General features: G+C 52.5%; 1 protein-coding gene across 1 annotated transcript in view; it reads right to left on the bottom strand.

Annotated features, from left to right (window-relative positions):
• CUX2 (cut like homeobox 2) overlaps positions 1 to 17,982 on the bottom strand; it is a 106,039-nt gene that overhangs the window by 38,100 nt on the left and 49,957 nt on the right. Inside the window, exons 2-5 of the mRNA XM_060249172.1 lie at positions 13,073 to 13,267; positions 12,474 to 12,532; positions 3,433 to 3,481; positions 3,214 to 3,313 (exon numbers count right to left, since the gene is read on the bottom strand). Of these exons, the coding sequence (XP_060105155.1) occupies positions 3,214 to 3,313; positions 3,433 to 3,481; positions 12,474 to 12,532; positions 13,073 to 13,267 (403 nt within the window). The remainder of the gene's footprint in view (positions 1 to 3,213; positions 3,314 to 3,432; positions 3,482 to 12,473; positions 12,533 to 13,072; positions 13,268 to 17,982) is intronic.

Genomic DNA, 17,982 nt, shown 5'->3' with positions numbered 1-17,982 from the left:
AAAATTGGCCACCCTGCTGCATTTCTACACGAGTAGACAGTGACTCATACAGAGATGCCACGGACAACCTAATCTGGGGGGCAGTGAAGTCTGCCATGTCACTACATCAGTCTTTAACAGGGCTTTTTTTGTAGCAGGAACTCCTTTGATAATGAGACCAAAAAGCCCTGTGGGAAACAATGGCAACATCAGGGGTGTGGTCTAATATGCAAATTAGTTTCTGCTGGGCTTTTCCTGCAAATTTTGGGCCACACACCCCTGACGTAGCAATCCTTCAAGAGCTTACAAGACTCTTCGTACAGGGCCTACGGTAAGCTCCAGGAAGAAAGGCTACATCAGGGGGGTGTAGCCTAATTTGCAAAGGAGTTCCTGCTACAAAAAAAGCTTTGGTCTTTAAGAAGTGGCTGGATGAACAGTTTGTCGGTGATGCTCTAGGCCAGGGTTTTCCCAAATGTTTCCCCTCCGTGGCCCGGTTCTCTCCCCATGGTCCGGGCCGAGGACGCTCAGGGAGCGATACAGAGACTGCGTGCTGGCCAGGAGGGTTTCCCAAACGTTTCCCCTCTGTGGCCCAGTTCTCTCCCCATGGTCCGGGCCGAGGATGCTCAGGGAGTGATACAGAGACTGCGCGCTGGCCAGGAGGGTTTCCCAAATGTTTCCTCTCCGTGGCCCGGTTCTCTCTCCATGGTCTGGGCCGAGGACGCTCAGGGAGTGATACAGAGACTGCGTGCTGGCCAGGAGGGTTTCCCAAACGTTTCCCCTCTGTGGCCCGGTTCTCTCCCCATGGTCCGGGGCGAGGATGCTCAGGGAGTGATACAGAGACTGCGCGCTGGCCAGGAGGGTTTCCCAAATGTTTCCTCTCCGTGGCCCGGTTCTCTCTCCATGGTCTGGGCCGAGGACGCTCAGGGAGTGATACTGAGACTGCGTGCTGGCCAGGAGGGTTTCCCAAACGTTTCCCCTCTGTGGCCCGGTTCTCTCCCCATGTTCCAGGCCGAGGATGCTCAGGGAGTGATACAGAGACTGCGTGCTGGCCAGGAGGGTTTCCCAAATGTTTCCTCTCCGTGGCCCGGTTCTCTCTCCATGGGCCGGGCCGAGGACGCTCAGGGAGTGATACAGAGACTGCGCGCTGGCCAGGAGTTTTCCCCGTCCTCTCTGATGTTTGGAAACATCAGAGAGGGCAGGGAAAACTCCTGGTCAGTGCGCAGTCTCTGTATTGCTCCCTGAGCGTCCTTGGCCTGGACCATGGGGAGAGAACCGGGCCACGGAGGAGAAAACTGGGCCACGGAGGGATGAGGGAGGGCTTCTGGCCAGCACGCAGTGTCTGTAGTACTCTCTGAGTGCTACAGGCGGCAGCTTGGGGGGCTTGGGCACGGCCCTGCATGCCGCACTGAAGATAAATAGAGAGGGGAGGGGGCTGTCGGTATTGAGGCTTCCATGGCCCGGTACCGGGTCACCACGACCCCACAAATGGGAAATGCTGCTCTAGGCTGATTCTGTATTGAGCAGGGGGCTGTATTGAGCAGGGGCCTGTACGGCTCCTACCAACTCTGTGTTTCTATGAGTTTGAGGCCTGCCATAATGGTTCAGTTAAGAGATTCAGCTGGCAGTCAGGAAGTCCCTCTTTGAATCTCACCTCTGCCACAGACTTATTAGGCAGCCTTTGGGCAAAACACTCTTTTTTGCCTCTCAGACTCACAGAATACAGAATGCATTCATTTCCCTTCAGAGGGCTGTTGTCAGCATTACAAATGAGACAAATTAGGTGAAGCTCTATCGAAAGAGCTGTATCTTTGGCTTTATGCTGGCTTTCTGTAAACTATGCAAAAGGGAATTATTCAAGAGGGCTTTTTGTGTGGGTAAATAGATCTGTACTATAATGAAATGTATCAGAGAACTGCACAGATAAAAGGATAGGGACGGTGGATGTGAGCCAGTTTGGTGTAGCGGTTTGGTGCATGGACTCTTATCTGAGAGAACTGGGTTTGATTCCTGCACTCCTCTATTTGCAGCTGCTGGAATGGCCTTGGGTCAGCCAGAGCTCTTGCAAATACTGTCCTTAAAAGGGCAGCTTCTGGGAGAGCTCTCTCAGCCCCACCTACCTCGCAAGGTGTCTGTTGTGGGGGAGGAAGGTAAAGGAGATTGTGAGCTGCTCTGAGATCTGGAGTCTAGAGCAGGGTATAAATCATCATCATCATTTTCTTCTTTTTTCCCCTTTCTTCTTCTTCAAGAGGGGATTGGACAAACATATGGAGCAGAGGTCCATCAATGGCTATTAGCCACAGCGTATAGTTGGAATTCTCTGTCTGGGGCAGTGATACTCTGTATTCTGGTGCTTGGGGGGGGGGCAACAGTGGGGGGGGGGCTTCTAGTGTCCTGGCCTCACTGATGGACTTCCTGATGGTATCTGGGTTTTTTGGCCCTTGTGTGACACAGAGTATTAGACTGGATGGGCCACTGGCCTGATCCAGCATGGCTTCATTGTTGCTGTCGTTGAAGCCTTCTTCTTCTTCGCTCTTACTGTAAGCAGGCTCTGACTAGGCAGTTGTGCTAGACCACTTAATGTATCACGTTTAAAAGCGCATGCTTTGTTTCAGCTCCGCTTGAAATTCCTGACGGTTTTCAGATTTCTGCGGTCCCAACCCTATTGTGCCTTGCCCGTCGGTTGCCCCACACTGTTGAATAAACTTGACTTACACTATGGGCGTTTTCGCACAGGGCTTATCCCGGAGCGACGTCCCTCTTCACCGCGCAGCATCTGCGTGGATTTCGCACCAACTGCTCCGCAGAGCCGCAAAGAGCCGCGGCTTTTGCGTCGCAAATGTAAACTGGTTTTTGGTGGTTTACATTTGCGACACAAAATCCGCGGCACTTCGCGGCTCTTTCTGGTTCTGCGGAGCAGTTGGTGCGAAATCCGCGCAGACGCTGCGTGGTGAAGAGGGACGTCGCTCCGGGGTAAGCCCTGTGCGAAAATGCCCTATGTAATTCACCTTGAGTCTCAGCCAAAAAGGCAGACCATAAATAACAAAATAAATGAAAATAAATACACAAATGAGAAACATCCTTATTAATGAAAGCACCACCCCTTTGTTAGAGTCATCCCAATTTATGTTACATCCTCCGGAGAGGGACAGCCGTCTTTGTAAGGGAGACACTCTCTTCCTTTTAAAAAAATGCCATTTTAACCTTCACTGCTCCAACATCGTATCTCCAACCTACCAGTATTATGCCCGAGGTTTGGTTTTTCCAGCAGGAACTTCTGCGGGACGTAGAAGGATTCTTTTCCCAGAAGCAAAGCATCGCTGGGTTTCGATATGCTCTAAAGTACGTTTAAAAAAAAGAAAAGAAAGGAGCCAGGTTTGGGAGGCTTTCCTCAAAAAAGGTCACGGGATTTTGCAAAGGTTTTCTGAGCAAACCCTTCCCGCCGCGAGCACTTGCCTGTGAAAGGCCACAGTTGGAAGAAGCCAGCTTCATCGCCTTCAGGATGCTGGAAGAAAAAGGGCAACACACAAATGTAGGTGCAAAGCTGCTTCAGACTGAATTGGTTTGTAGGAAAACCTGACACTTAGGCAAAAAAGACACTAATAATAATAATTAATTATTAAATAATTGAGTCCAACATAGTGGTCTTATAGCCCAGTTCCAAACAAAGGTCCTGGGTATTTTTTTATTTTTTTTACTCCGTTTCAATTTTTTCTTCCACAGTAGTTAGGGCTTTTCAATCAATTAATTATATCCAAGAAGATGATGATGAAGAAGATATTGGATTTATATCCCGCCCTCCACTCCGAAGAGTCTCAGAGCAGCTCACAAACTCCTTTACCTTCCTCCCCAACAACAGACACTCTGTGAGGTGGGTGGGGCTGGAGAGGGCTCTCACAGCAGCTGCCCTTTCAAGGACAACCTCTGCCAGAGCTATGGCTGACCCAAGGCCATGCTAGCAGGTGCAAGTGGAGGAGTGGGGAATCAAACCCGGTTCTCCCAGATAAGAGTCCGCACACTTAACCGCTACACCAAACTGGCTCTCCAGGACGTTAATTGTGTGCAACTCAAGCGGTGATATTTCTGCTATTATGCAATATATGTACTTCTCTTTGAGATATTCTTCTCTATCTCCTATTTGTTTCTTGCATGAACTTAGGAATCAAGCCTCTTTTTTTCTCTTGACGTCTTGCATCGTATTGCACAATAGCAGAAATATCACCACTTGAGTTGTACCCAATTGACGTCCTGGATATAATTAACTGTTTGGTGTAGTGGTTAAGTGTGGTGTAGTGTGGAGAGCCAGTTTGGTGTAGTGGTTAAGTGCGCGGACTCTTATCTGGGAGAATCGGGTTTGATTCCCCACTCCTCCACTTGCACCTGCTAGCATGGCCTTGGGTCAGCCATAGCTCTGGCAGAGGTTGTCCTTGAAAGGGCAGCTTCTGGGAGAGCCCTCTCCAGCCCCACCCACCTCACAGGGTGTCTGTTGTGGGGGAGGAAGGTAAAGGAGATTGTGAGCCGCTCTGAGACTCTTCGGAGTGGAGGGCGGGATATAAATCCAATATCTTCATCTTCTTCATCTTCTTCTAACTGATTGAAGAGCCCTAACCACTGCGGAAGAAAAAAATTGAAATGGAGTAAATAAAATAACCAGGACCTTCGTTTGGAACTGGGCTATAAGACCACTGCGTTGGACACAATTATTTAATAATTAATAATTATTATTAGCGTCTTTTTTGCCAAAGTGTCGGGTTTTCCTACAAACTGTTTTAAACTGTCCCTCCCATTATTATTGGTCATCCTGAATTGGACCATCAGTCCATCCGAGTCAGCCTTGGTCTACTCAGGCTGGCAGCAGCACTACAGGGCATCGGGCGGACTTCTTTTGCAGAACCTGCCTCCTGATCTGTTCAGCTGGAGATGTCAGGGATCGAACCTGGGACCTTCTGCATGCCAAAGAGATGCTCTGCCACTGAGCCAAAGCCTCTCCCAGAATTAGGGTTGCCAAGTCCAATTTGAGAAATAGCTGGGGACTTTGGGGGTGGAGCCAGGAGACATTGGGGTGGAGCCAGGAGCAAGGGCGTAACAAGCATAATTGAACTTCAAGGGAGTTCTGGCCATCACATTTAAAGGGACAGCACACCTTTTAAAATGCTTTCCTTCCATAGGAAATAATGAAGGACAGGGGCACCTTCTTTCGGGGCTCATAGAATTGGACCCCCTGGTCCAATCTTTTGGAAACTTTGGAGGTATTTTGGGGAGAGGCACTAGATGCTATACTGTAAATTTGGTGCCTCTACCTCAAAAAACAGCCCCCCCCCCGAGCCCCTGATACCCGCGGATCAATCCCCATCGTTCATGGAGGTGCACGATGGCTGTGGGGGCGGGGCTTCCCCCGCCGGCCAGCTGGCTGGGGGAGGGGGGAAGCCTGTAAAACCTGGGGATCCCCCGCTGGGATCTGGGGATTGGGAAGCCTACCTAGAATTAGTGATGGGCTGGAGAGAGACTTTCATTCACCTGGGCCTCAGCATACAGGATTTGCTGCGGGGCTAAGTTTGCCAGGCAGTATAATTGGGAAGGGTTTGAGCTGCAAACCTCAAAGGATTCCCAGTTTGAATTTTGCTTCTGCCAAGAGCTCAGTAGACGGTCTTAGGAAATTCCACTCCCTTTCTCCACCTCAAAGTTCAGGCCTACCTTGCTGGTCGTCTGCAAGTCGGACGTATATGAGTAGGGTTGCCAATCCCCAGGTGGGGGCAGGGGATCCCCCGGTTTGGAGGCCCTCCCCCCGCTTCAGGGTCGTCAGAAAGCGAGGGGAGGGGAGGGAAATGTCTGCTGGGAACTCTGTTATTCCCTATGGGTGGGGCTGAGAGGGCTCTCATAGCAGCTGCCCTTTCGAGGACAACCTCAACCAGAGCTGTGGGTGACCCAAGGCAATTCCAGCAGGTGCAAGTGGAGGAGTGGGGAATCAAACCCGGTTCTCCCAGATAAGAGAGCTATGGCTGACCCAAGGCCATTCCAGCAGCTGCAAGTGGAGGAGTGGGGAATCAAACCCGGTTCACCCAGAGAAGAGAGCTATGGCTGACCCAAGGGCATTCCAGCAGCTGCAAGGGGAGGAGGGGGGAATCAAACCCGGTTCTCCCAGATAAGAGAGCTGTGGGTGACCCAAGGCCATTCCAGCAGGTGCAAGTGGAGGAGTGGGGAATCAAACCCAGTTCTCCCAGATAAGAGAGCTATGGTTGACCCAAGGCCATTCCAGCAGCTGCAAGGGGAGGAGTGGGGAATCAAGCCCGGTTCTCCCAGATAAGAGAGCTCTGGCTGACCCAAGGCCATTCCAGCAGCTGCTAGTGGAGGAGTGGGGAATGAAACCCAGTTCTCCCAGATAAGAGAGCTATAGTTGACCCAAGGCCATTCCAGCAGGTGCAAGCTGAGGAGTGGGGAATCAAACCCGGTTCTCCCAGATAAGAGAGCTCTGGCTGACCCAAGGCCATTCCAGCAGGTGCAAGCTGAGGAGTGGGGAATCAAACCCGGTTCTCCCAGATAAGAGAGCTCTGGCTGACCTAAGGCCATTCCAGCAGGTGCAAGTGGAGGAGTGGGGAATCAAACCCGGTTCTCCCAGATAAGAGAGCTATGGCTGACCCAAGGCCATTCCAGCAGCTGCAAGGGGAGGAGTGGGGAATCAAACCCGGTTCTCCCAGATAAGAGAGCTATGGCTGACCCAAGGCCATTCCAGCAGCTGCAAGGGGAGGAGTGGGGAATCAAACCCGGTTCTCCCAGATAAGAGAGCTATGGCTGACCCAAGGCCATTCCAGCAGGTGCAAGGGGAGGAGTGGGGAATCAAACCCGGTTCTCCCAGATAAGAGAGCTCTGGCTGACCTAAGGCCATTCCAGCAGGTGCAAGTGGAGGAGTGGGGAATCAAACCCGGTTCTCCCAGATAAGAGAGCTCTGGCTGACCCAAGGCCATTCCAGCAGGTGCAAGTGGAGGAGTGGGGAATCAAACCCGGTTCTCCAAGATAAGAGAGGTATGGCTGACTCAAGGCCATTCCAGCAGCTGCAAGCGGAGGAGTGGAGAATCAAACCCGGTTCTCCAAGATAAGAGAGGTATGGCTGACCCAAGGCCCTTCCAGCAGCTGCAAGTGGAGGAGTGGGGAATCAAACCCGGTTCTCCCAGATGAGAGAGCTGTGGCTGACCCAAGACCATTCCAGCAGGTGCAAGTGGAGGAGTGGGGAATCAAACCCAGTTCTCCAAGATAAGAGAGGTATGGCTGACTCAAGGCCATTCCAGCAGCTGCAAGCGGAGGAGTGGGGAATCAAACCCGGTTCTCCAAGATAAGAGAGGTATGGCTGACCCAAGGCCCTTCCAGCAGCTGCAAGTGGAGGAGTGGGGAATCAAACCCGGTTCTCCCAGATGAGAGAGCTGTGGCTGACCCAAGGCCACTCCAGCAGGTGCAAGTGGAGGAGGGGGGAATCCAACCCGGTTCTCCCAGATAAGAGAGCTCTGGCTGCCCCAAGGCCATTCCAGCAGGTGCAAGCGGAGGAGTGGGGAATCAAACCCGGTTCTCCCAGATAAGAGAGCTATGGCTGACCCAAGGCCATTCCAGCAGGTGCAAGTGGAGGAGTGGGGAATCAACCCCGGTTCTCCCAGATAAGAGAGCTATGGCTGACCCAAGGCCATTCCAGCAGGTGCAAGTGGAGGAGTGGGGAATCAAACCCGGTTCTCCCAGATAAGAGAGCTATGGCTGACCCAAGGCCATTCAAGCAGCTGCAAGGGGAGGAGTGGGGAATCAAACCCGGTTCTCCCAGATAAGAGAGCTATGGCTGACCCAAGGCCATTCAAGCAGCTGCAAGGGGAGGAGTGGGGAATCAAACCCGGTTCTCCCAGATAAGAGAGCTATGGCTGACCCAAGGCCATTCCAGCAGCTGCAAGGGGAGGAGTGGGGAATCAAACCCGGTTCTCCCAGATAAGAGAGCTATGGCTGACCCAAGGCCATTCCAGCAGGTGCAAGGGGAGGAGTGGGGAATCAAACCCGGTTCTCCCAGATAAGAGAGCTCTGGCTGACCTAAGGCCATTCCAGCAGGTGCAAGTGGAGGAGTGGGGAATCAAACCCGGTTCTCCCAGATAAGAGAGCTCTGGCTGACCCAAGGCCATTCCAGCAGGTGCAAGCGGAGGAGTGGGGAATGAAACCCGGTTCTCCAAGATAAGAGAGGTATGGCTGACTCAAGGCCATTCCAGCAGCTGCAAGCGGAGGAGTGGGGAATCAAACCCGGTTCTCCAAGATAAGAGAGGTATGGCTGACCCAAGGCCATTCAAGCAGCTGCAAGGGGAGGAGTGGGGAATCAAACCCGGTTCTCCCAGATAAGAGAGCTATGGCTGACCCAAGGCCATTCCAGCAGCTGCAAGGGGAGGAGTGGGGAATCAAACCCGGTTCTCCCAGATAAGAGAGCTATGGCTGACCCAAGGCCATTCCAGCAGGTGCAAGGGGAGGAGTGGGGAATCAAACCCGGTTCTCCCAGATAAGAGAGCTCTGGCTGACCTAAGGCCATTCCAGCAGGTGCAAGTGGAGGAGTGGGGAATCAAACCCGGTTCTCCCAGATAAGAGAGCTCTGGCTGACCCAAGGCCATTCCAGCAGGTGCAAGTGGAGGAGTGGGGAATGAAACCCGGTTCTCCAAGATAAGAGAGGTATGGCTGACTCAAGGCCATTCCAGCAGCTGCAAGCGGAGGAGTGGGGAATCAAACCCGGTTCTCCAAGATAAGAGAGGTATGGCTGACCCAAGGCCCTTCCAGCAGCTGCAAGTGGAGGAGTGGGGAATCAAACCCGGTTCTCCCAGATGAGAGAGCTGTGGCTGACCCAAGACCATTCCAGCAGGTGCAAGTGGAGGAGTGGGGAATCAAACCCGGTTCTCCAAGATAAGAGAGGTATGGCTGACTCAAGGCCATTCCAGCAGCTGCAAGCGGAGGAGTGGGGAATCAAACCCGGTTCTCCAAGATAAGAGAGGTATGGCTGACCCAAGGCCCTTCCAGCAGCTGCAAGTGGAGGAGTGGGGAATCAACCCCGGTTCTCCCAGATAAGAGAGCTCTGGCTGACCCAAGGCCATTCCAGCAGGTGCAAGCGGAGGAGTGGGGAATCAAACCCGGTTCTCCCAGATAAGAGAGCTCTGGCTGACCCAAGGCCATTCCAGCAGGTGCAAGCTGAGGAGTGGGGAATCAAACCCGGTTCTCCCAGATAAGAGAGCTATGGCTGACCCAAGGCCATTCCAGCAGGTGCAAGTGGAGGAGTGGGGAATCAACCCCGGTTCTCCCAGATAAGAGAGCTATGGCTGCCCCAAGGCCATTCCAGCAGGTGCAAGTGGAGGAGGGGGGAATCCAACCCGGTTCTCCTAGATAAGAGAGCTCTGGCTGACCCAAGGCCATTCCAGCAGGTGCAAGTGGAGGAGGGGGGAATCCAACCCGGTTCTCCCAGATAAGAGAGCTATGGCTGCCCCAAGGCCATTCCAGCAGGTGCAAGTGGAGGAGTGGGGAATCAAACCCGGTTCTCCCAGATAAGAGAGCTATGGCTGCCCCAAGGCCATTCCAGCAGGTGCAAGTGGAGGAGTGGGGAATCAAACCCGGTTCTCCCAGATAAGAGAGCTGTGGCTGACCCAAGGCCATTCCAGCAGCCGCAAGTGGAGGAGTGGGGAATCAAACCTGGTTCTCCCAGATAAGAGAGCTCTGGCTGACCCAAGGCCATTCCAGCAGGTGCAAGTGGAGGAGTGGGGAATCAAACCTGGTTCTCCCAGATAAGAGAGCTATGGCTGCCCCAAGGCCATTCCAGCAGGTGCAAGTGGAGGAGTGGGGAATCAAACCCGGTTCTCCCAGATAAGAGAGCTATGGCTGCCCCAAGGCCATTCCAGCAGGTGCAAGTGGAGGAGTGGGGAATCAAACCCGGTTCTCCCAGATAAGAGAGCTGTGGCTGACCCAAGGCCATTCCAGCAGCTCCAAGTGGAGGAGTGGGGAATCAAACCCGGTTCTCCCAGATAAGAGAGCTCTGGCTGACCCAAGGCCATTCCAGCAGGTGCAAGCTGAGGAGTGGGGAATCAAACCCGGTTCTCCCAGATAAGAGAGCTCTGGCTGACCTAAGGCCATTCCAGCAGGTGCAAGTGGAGGAGTGGGGAATCAAACCCGGTTCTCCCAGATAAGAGAGCTTTGGCTGACCCAAGGCCATTCCAGCAGGTGGAAGTGGAGGAGGGGGGAATCCAACCCGGTTCTCCCAGATAAGAGAGCTATGGCTGCCCCAAGGCCATTCCAGCAGGTGCAAGTGGAGGAGTGGGGAATCAAACCCGGTTCTCCCAGATAAGAGAGCTATGGCTGCCCCAAGGCCATTCCAGCAGGTGCAAGTGGAGGAGTGGGGAATCAAACCCGGTTCTCCCAGATAAGAGAGCTGTGGCTGACCCAAGGCCATTCCAGCAGCCGCAAGTGGAGGAGTGGGGAATCAAACCTGGTTCTCCTAGATAAGAGAGCTCTGGCTGACCCAAGGCCATTCCAGCAGGTGCAAGTGGAGGAGTGGGGAATCAAACCTGGTTCTCCCAGATAAGAGAGCTCTGGCTGCCCCAAGGCCATTCCAGCAGGTGCAAGTGGAGGAGTGGGGAATCAAACCTGGTTCTCCCAGATAAGAGAGCTATGGCTGCCCCAAGGCCATTCCAGCAGGTGCAAGTGGAGGAGTGGGGAATCAAACCCGGTTCTCCCAGATAAGAGAGCTATGGCTGCCCCAAGGCCATTCCAGCAGGTGCAAGTGGAGGAGTGGGGAATCAAACCCGGTTCTCCCAGATAAGAGAGCTGTGGCTGACCCAAGGCCATTCCAGCAGCCGCAAGTGGAGGAGTGGGGAATCAAACCCGGTTCTCCCAGATAAGAGAGCTCTGGCTGACCCAAGGCCATTCCAGGAGGTGCAAGTGGAGGAGTGGGGAATCAAACCCAGTTCCCCCAGATAAGAGAGCTATGGCTGCCCGAAGGCCATTCCAGCAGGTGCAAGTGGAGGAGTGAGGAATCAAACCCGGTTCACCCAGATAAGAGAGCTCTGGCTGACCCAAGGCCATTCCAGCAGGTGCAAGTGGAAGAGTGGGGAATCAAACCCGGTTCTTCCAGATAAGAGAGCTCTGGCTGACCCAAGGCCATTCCAGCAGGTGCAAGTGGAGGAGTGCGGAATCAAACCCAGATCTCCCAGATAAGAGAGCTATGGCTGCCCCAAGGCCATTCCAGCAGGTGCAAGTGGAGGAGTGGGGAATCAAACCCAGATCTCCCAGATAAGAGAGCTATGGCTGACCCAAGGCCATTCTAGCAGCTGCAAGTGGAGGAGTGGGGAATCAAACCCGGTTCTCCCAGATAAGAGAGCTCTGGCTGACCCAAGGCCATTCCAGCAGCTCCAAGTGGAGGAGTGGGGAATCAAACCCGGTTCATACTCAAAATGCCTCACATACATCTGACTTGCAGATGGCCAGCAAGGTAGGCCCTGAGAGGAGCCCAAAGTTAAGCATGCCCCATTCCACGGCCAAGAAGGCAAGCTCTATTCCAGGGGTGGCCAAACTGCAGCTCGGGAACCACACGTGGCTCTTTCACATGTATTGTGTGGCTCTTGAAGCCCTCACTGCCCCATTTGCCAGTTAGGAGAAGGCATTTGTCTCTTTAAATAGCTTCTTCCAGCCTAGCCAGTTGGCAGCTTGGAGAATGCATTTAAAGTTAAAAGTTGCTTTCTTTCCACCTCTCCCTCCCCTGTCTATCTGCTTTCCTTCCTTCCTTCCTTCCTGTCTTGTGGTTCTCAAACATCTGACATTCATGTCTTGCGGCTCTCTAACATCTGATTTTTATTCTATGTGGCTCTTACGTTAAGAAGGTTTGGTTGCCCCTGCAGTCTATTCGATGCGATAACTTCACTGGGGGCCCCTCTGCTTGTGACCTCCATGGACTTGCTGCCGTTTCCCTAGGTCCACAACGCTGGGGGCGTTCGCTGTTGCTGGCTCCCGGGGACGCGGCTGAGAAAGGTCCCACCACCCAGCTGCACCAAAACTGAACATCTGGGCAGAGAAAAGTGGGCAATAACCCAGCATGGCTTCTCAGTGCCAAGCAACCAACTACTTGGAGGTTTTCCGACGGAGGCTAGATGGCCATCTGACAGCAATGAGGATCCTGTGAATTCAGCGGGAGGTGTGTTGTGAGTTTCCTGCATTGTGCAGGGGGTTGGACTTAAATGACCCTGGAGGTCCCTGGAGAATTCGATGATTCTCCTCAGGAGGTTTTTAAACAGAGGCTAGATGGCCATCTGACAGCAATGAAGAGCCTGTGAATTTAGGGGGAGGTGTTTGTGAGTTTCCTGCATTGTGCAAGGGGTTGGACTAGATGACCCTGGAGGTCCCTTCCAACTCTTAAGATTCCAGGATTCTACTGCCAACGAGGTCACAGGGAAGCCTCCCAAGCACTGGAGAAAGCAGAACACACAGAGGTCAGGGAAACGGGTGGGCGCGGGTACCTCAGCTCAGTCTTGATCTCCTCGTAATCCGACTGGGCTCTTAGTTTCTCTTCCAGTTTCTAGAGGGGAAGAAGTAAGAATTGCATAAGAACAGCTTACGGTCGAACAGGCCTCCTAAGGGGTCCCTCTAATCCAGCATGCTGGTTCTCATAGTGGCCAACCCAAAGCCCCCAGGACAGACACGGCTCCCTCCGCTCCGGAAGGTCCATAAATAAGACACAAAAGCAAAAGTTTCCTACTGTTGCCGTCCCCCCACCACTGGTATTGGGAGGCCCGGGGCTGGTCACGCCATCCAGCACCCAATCTTTGCTCCCCAGGACCCACTCTCTGGGAAAGCTCCTTTGCATATTAGGCCACACCTCCCTGATGTAGCCAATCCTCATGGAGCTTATAATAGGCCCTGTAATAAGAGCCTTGTAAGCTCCAGGAGGATTGGCCACATCAGAGGGGTGTGGCCTAATATGCAAAGAAGTTCCTGCTACAAAAAACGCCCCGCTTGCAGTCCGGTCCTTCATCTGCAGGCCAAACGTGGCTGCTCTCTGAACTCTCTCCCTGCAAGTCCGTGGGGAAACTCCCGGGCACACCAAGGCCCCGCATACTTCGATGGCCTCGTTCTTGGCCGCCAGCTGCCGTTCCAGGTCTGCGATCTGATTGGCCGAGGACTCCTCCAGCTCCTGCATGGAGGTCTGCAGATGTTGGATCTCTTTGAGAAGCCGGACGATTTCCCGGTCCTTGGCAGCCAGGGCGGCCTCCAGCCGCGGCCCTGGACACAAAGCCCCGTAGTTCACTTTGTCCTGCAAAAGAAGAGCTCTGAGGATTAACATGAGAAAGAACTTCCTGACCGTTAGAGAGGTTCCTCAGTGGAACAGGCTTCCTCCTTGGGAGGTGGTGGGCTCTCCTGCCTTGGAGGTTTTTAGACAGAGGCTAGATGGCCATCTGACAGCAATGAAGAGCCTGTGAATTTAGGAGGAGGAGTTTCCTGCATTGTGCAGGGGGTTGGACTAGATGACCCTGGAGGTCCCTTCCAACTGTGATTCTATGAACTGCCTGACCATTAGAGCGGTTCCTCAGTGGAACAGGCTTCCTCCTCGGGAGGTGGTGGACTCTCCTTCCTTGGAGGTTTTCCAACAGAGGCTAGATGGCCATCTGACAGCAATGCTGATACTGTGAATTTAGGGAAAGGTCTTCATGAGTTTCCTGCATTGTGCAAGGGATTGGAGTAGATGACCCTGGGAGGTCCCTTCCAACTCAGGAAGTGGTGGGAGGTTTTTCAACAGAGGCCAGATGGCCATCTGACAGCAATGAAGATCCTGTGAATTTAGGGGGAGGTCTTTGTGAGTTTCCTGCATTGTGCAGGGGGTTGGACTAGATGACCCTGGGGGGTCCCTTCCAACTCGGGAGGTGGTGGGCTCTCCTTCCTTGAAGGTTTCTAAACAGGGGCTAGATGGCCATCTGACAGCAATGAGGATCCTGTGAATTTAGGGGGAGGTCTTTGTGAGTTTCCTGCATTGTGCAGGGGGTTGGACTAGATGACCCTGGGGTGTCCCTTCCAACTCAGGAGGTGGTGGGCTCTCCTTCCTTGGAGGTTTCTAAACAGAGGCTAGATGGCCATCTGACAGCAATGAGGACCCTGTGAATTTAGGGGGAGGTCTTTGTGAGTTTCCTGCATTGTGCAGGGGGTTGGACTAGATGACCCTGGGGGGTCCCTTCCAACTCGGGAGGTGGTGGGCTCTCCTTCCTTGGAGGTTTCTAAACAGAGGCTAGATGGCCATCTGACAGCAATGAAGATCCTGTGAATTTAGGGGGAGGTCTTTGTGAGTTTCCTGCATTGTGCAGGGGGTTGGACTAGATGACCTTGGAGGTCCCTTCTAGCTCTATGATTCTGTGATGGAAACCTCCCAGGACATACAGGCAGAAGGACCTCTCAGGCAAGAGGACAGGGGAGAAGGGAGGTCTCCAGAACCTGCCAGGGCATGTCTAGCTGTGTGCGGCGGCATTTCTTTTGGGGTTGATTCTCGTATGAACTTAGCAACAAGGGGTCCAAGCTCTCCATCACAATTAAGCATTCATACCGCTAACAGCTTAGGCGGAGAAAGTGTGTGAGAGGTAAGGGTTATTTGAGAACAGGAATAGCCTTTTACGGTTTGAGCAGGAACCGGAAGATAACTGACCATTTGCAAGATGCAGCCGGTAGTTCTGGAATGGGGTTGGCGTATAGGATAAGATAAGACGGTGATGAAATAGAGATAAGTGATAAAGTTCCCAGGGGGAAAGCCTTTGTAAACCTTGAAATTTTGAGCAGAAGTGGATGACCTTGACTAGAGATCAGAGACTGTCTCTATGCTGGTCACACCAAACAAATAGGTCTTGGGACTTAAATAAGAAAATGTAGACTAGCAGGGTGTTCGTCTAATAGGGACTCAGGCCTTTAAGAGAATGCTTAACTGAACATATGAACATATGAAGCTGCCTTCTACTGAATCAGACCCTTGGTCCATCAAAGTCAGTCTTGTCTACTCAGACTGACAGCGGCTCTCCAGGGTCTCCAGCTGAGGTTTTTCACGCCTACTTGCCTGGACCCTTTTTAGTTGGAGATGCCAGGGATTGAACCTGGGACCTTCTGCTTACCAAGCAGATGCTCTACCACTGAGCCACGATCCCTCCCATACTTATGAACATATGAAGCTGCCTTATACTGAATCAGACCCTCGGTCCAACAAAGTCAATCTTGTCTACTCAGACTGGCAGCGGCTCTCCAGGGTCTCCAGCTGAGCTTTTCACGCCTATTTGCCTGGACCGTTTCTAGTTGGAGATGCCGGGGATTGAACCTGGGACCTTCTGCTTACCATGCAGATGGTCTACCAGTGAGCCACCGTCCCTCCCCAACTGTATAGAATTGTGCTTAACTATGGAACTATGCTTGACTATAGAACTGAATTCTAACTATATTATTGTATGAGTAAATGTATTAATGCGATCTATTGCTTTGCTTTTCTCTCTCTATACATATATGTTTAAGCCTTCTGTCCAGAGAAGAAACTTGGAGTCTAATAAGAAGAAGAAGAGAAGAAGAATTGCAGATTTATACCCCCCCCTTCTCCCTGAATTAGAGACTCAGAGTGGCTTACAATCTCCCATATCTTCTCCCCCCACAACAGACACCCTGTGAGGTGGGCGGGGCTGAGAGGGCTCTCCCAGCAGCTGCCCTTTCAAGGACAACCTCTGCCAGAGCTATGGCTGACCCAAGGCCATTCCAGCAGGTGCAAGTGGAGGAGTGGGGAATCAAACCTGGTTCTCCCAGATAAGAGTCCGCACACTTAACCACTACACCAAACTGGCTCAAAAAAGTTTATCTGTAAGGTCTTGAAACTTATTAGAGCGTATGTATTAGCCTTCTGGTAAATGCAGGTTGTTTTGGTTTCTGAAAATTCTTTGGGTTTGGGTTACTGACGGTACAAGAGGTATAAAAATAATTCCCGCCTCACTGTGATCCACACTTTACTTGGGGTGCACAGTCCGGAAAATATTTCCCTCCTTGAGCTAGCGTGGTGCTGTGGTTAGAGAGTCGTTTTAGGATCTGTGAGACCCGGGTTCGAATCCCGCCTCTGCCACGGAAGCTTGCTGGGTGACGTTGGGCCAGCCACACTCTCCCAGCCTGACCTACCTCGCAGGGTTGTTGCGAGGATAAAATACAAAGGAAGAGAAGGATGTAAGCCGCTTTGGCTCTTCTCGGAGGGAAACGCGAGATATAAATGAAGCAAATAGATGAATATTCCCTTACCCCTTAGGCTACTGGGTCCCCTTTGGCTTCTACATTAAATTTCAGAGTCACTGGTGACAAATTAAATGGTAACAGGACAAATAATAAAATAATGATCGCACGGCAGTAGGTGTAGTGTAGCCAGGAGATCAAAAGGCTGTCCGACCACCTGAAATTCTAGCTCTTTTTGTGGTGAGCTAGGTTTATTTTGGGGGGCTGAGAGAGCTCTGAGAGAACTTGTGACTGGCCCAAGGTCACCCAGCTGGCTTCAAGCAGGGGAATCAAATCCAGTTCGATTCTTGCGAGATTGCGACTCTTAACCGCTACACCAAACTGGCTCTCAGGTAACGGAACAAACTAGACAAGAGGGTGGGAGCTCTGGGTGGGGCTCCCAAGCACTCTTCCCCGTACAGAGAGTAGATTCATCCCTCCCCTCCACCCATCTGAATGAGGACCAGGGCTTTTTTTGTAGCAGGAACTTCTTTGCATATTAGGTCACGCCCCCTGATGTAGCCAATCCTCTGAGAGCTTTCAGTAGGCCCTGTACGAAGAGACCTGTAAGCTCCTCGAGGATTGGCTACATCAGGCGTGCGGCCTAATGTGCAAAGGAGTTCCTGCTACAAAAAAAGCCCTGAACCATAAGCAAGGTCTTCAATTCAATCAACACGCCTGAAGCTGCCTTCTACTGAACCAGATCCCTGGTCCATCAAGGTCAGCCTTGTCTATTCAGACTGGCAGTGGCTTTCCAGGGTCTCAGATTGAGGTCTTTTGCATCACCTCCTGTCTAGTTCTTTTAACTGGAGATGCTGGGGATTGAACCTGGGACCTCTTCTATGCCGAGCAGATGCTCTGCCACTGAGCCAGGGTCTCAGGTGAAGACCTTTCCATCACCTCCTGCCTGTTCCTTTTAACAGGAGATGCCAGGGATTGAACCTGGGACCGCTTGCATGCCGAGCAGATGCTCTGCGACTGAGCCAGGGTCTCAGGTGAAGACCTTTCCATCACCTCCTGTCTGGTCCTTCTAACTGGAGATACCAGGGATTGAACCTGGGACCTCTTGCATGCTGAGCAGATGCTCTGCGACTGAGCCAAGGTCTCAGGTGAAGACCTTTCCATCAACTCCTGCCTGGTCCTTCTAACTGGAGATGCTGGGGATTAAACCTGGGATCTCTTGCATGCCAAGCAAATGCTCTGCCACTGAGCCAGGGTCTCAGGTGAAGACCTTTCCATCACCTCCTGCCTGGTCGTTCTAACTGGAGATGCTGGAGATTGAACCTGCGACCTCTTGCATTCGAAGCAGATGCTCTACCACTGAGCCAGGGTCTCAGGTGAAGACCTTTCCATCACCTCTTGCCTGGTCCTTCTAACTGGAGATGCCGGGGATTGAATCTGGGACCTCTTGCATGCCAAGCAGATGCTCTGCCACTGAGCCAAGGTCTCAGGTGAAGATCTTTCCATCACCTCCTGCCTGGTCGTTCTAACTGGAGATGCTGGAGATTGAACCTGGGACCTCTTGCATGCCAAGCAGATGCTCTACCATTGAGCCAGGGTCTCAGGTGAAGACCCTTCCATCACCTCCTGCCTGGTCCTTCTAACTGGAGATGCTGGGGATTAAACCTGGGATCTCTTGCATGCCAAGCAAATGCTCTGCCACTGAGCCAGGGTCTCAGGTGAAGACCTTTCCATCACCTCCTGCCTGGTCGTTCTAACTGGAGATGCTGGAGATTGAACCTGCGACCTCTTGCATTC

Source organism: Heteronotia binoei, chromosome 11 (genome assembly GCF_032191835.1).
Source record: "Heteronotia binoei isolate CCM8104 ecotype False Entrance Well chromosome 11, APGP_CSIRO_Hbin_v1, whole genome shotgun sequence".
Lineage (NCBI taxonomy): Eukaryota > Metazoa > Chordata > Lepidosauria > Squamata > Gekkonidae > Heteronotia > Heteronotia binoei.
The sequence above is the reverse complement of the archived record's forward strand: the minus strand, read 5'-3'. Positions and strand labels throughout refer to the sequence as shown.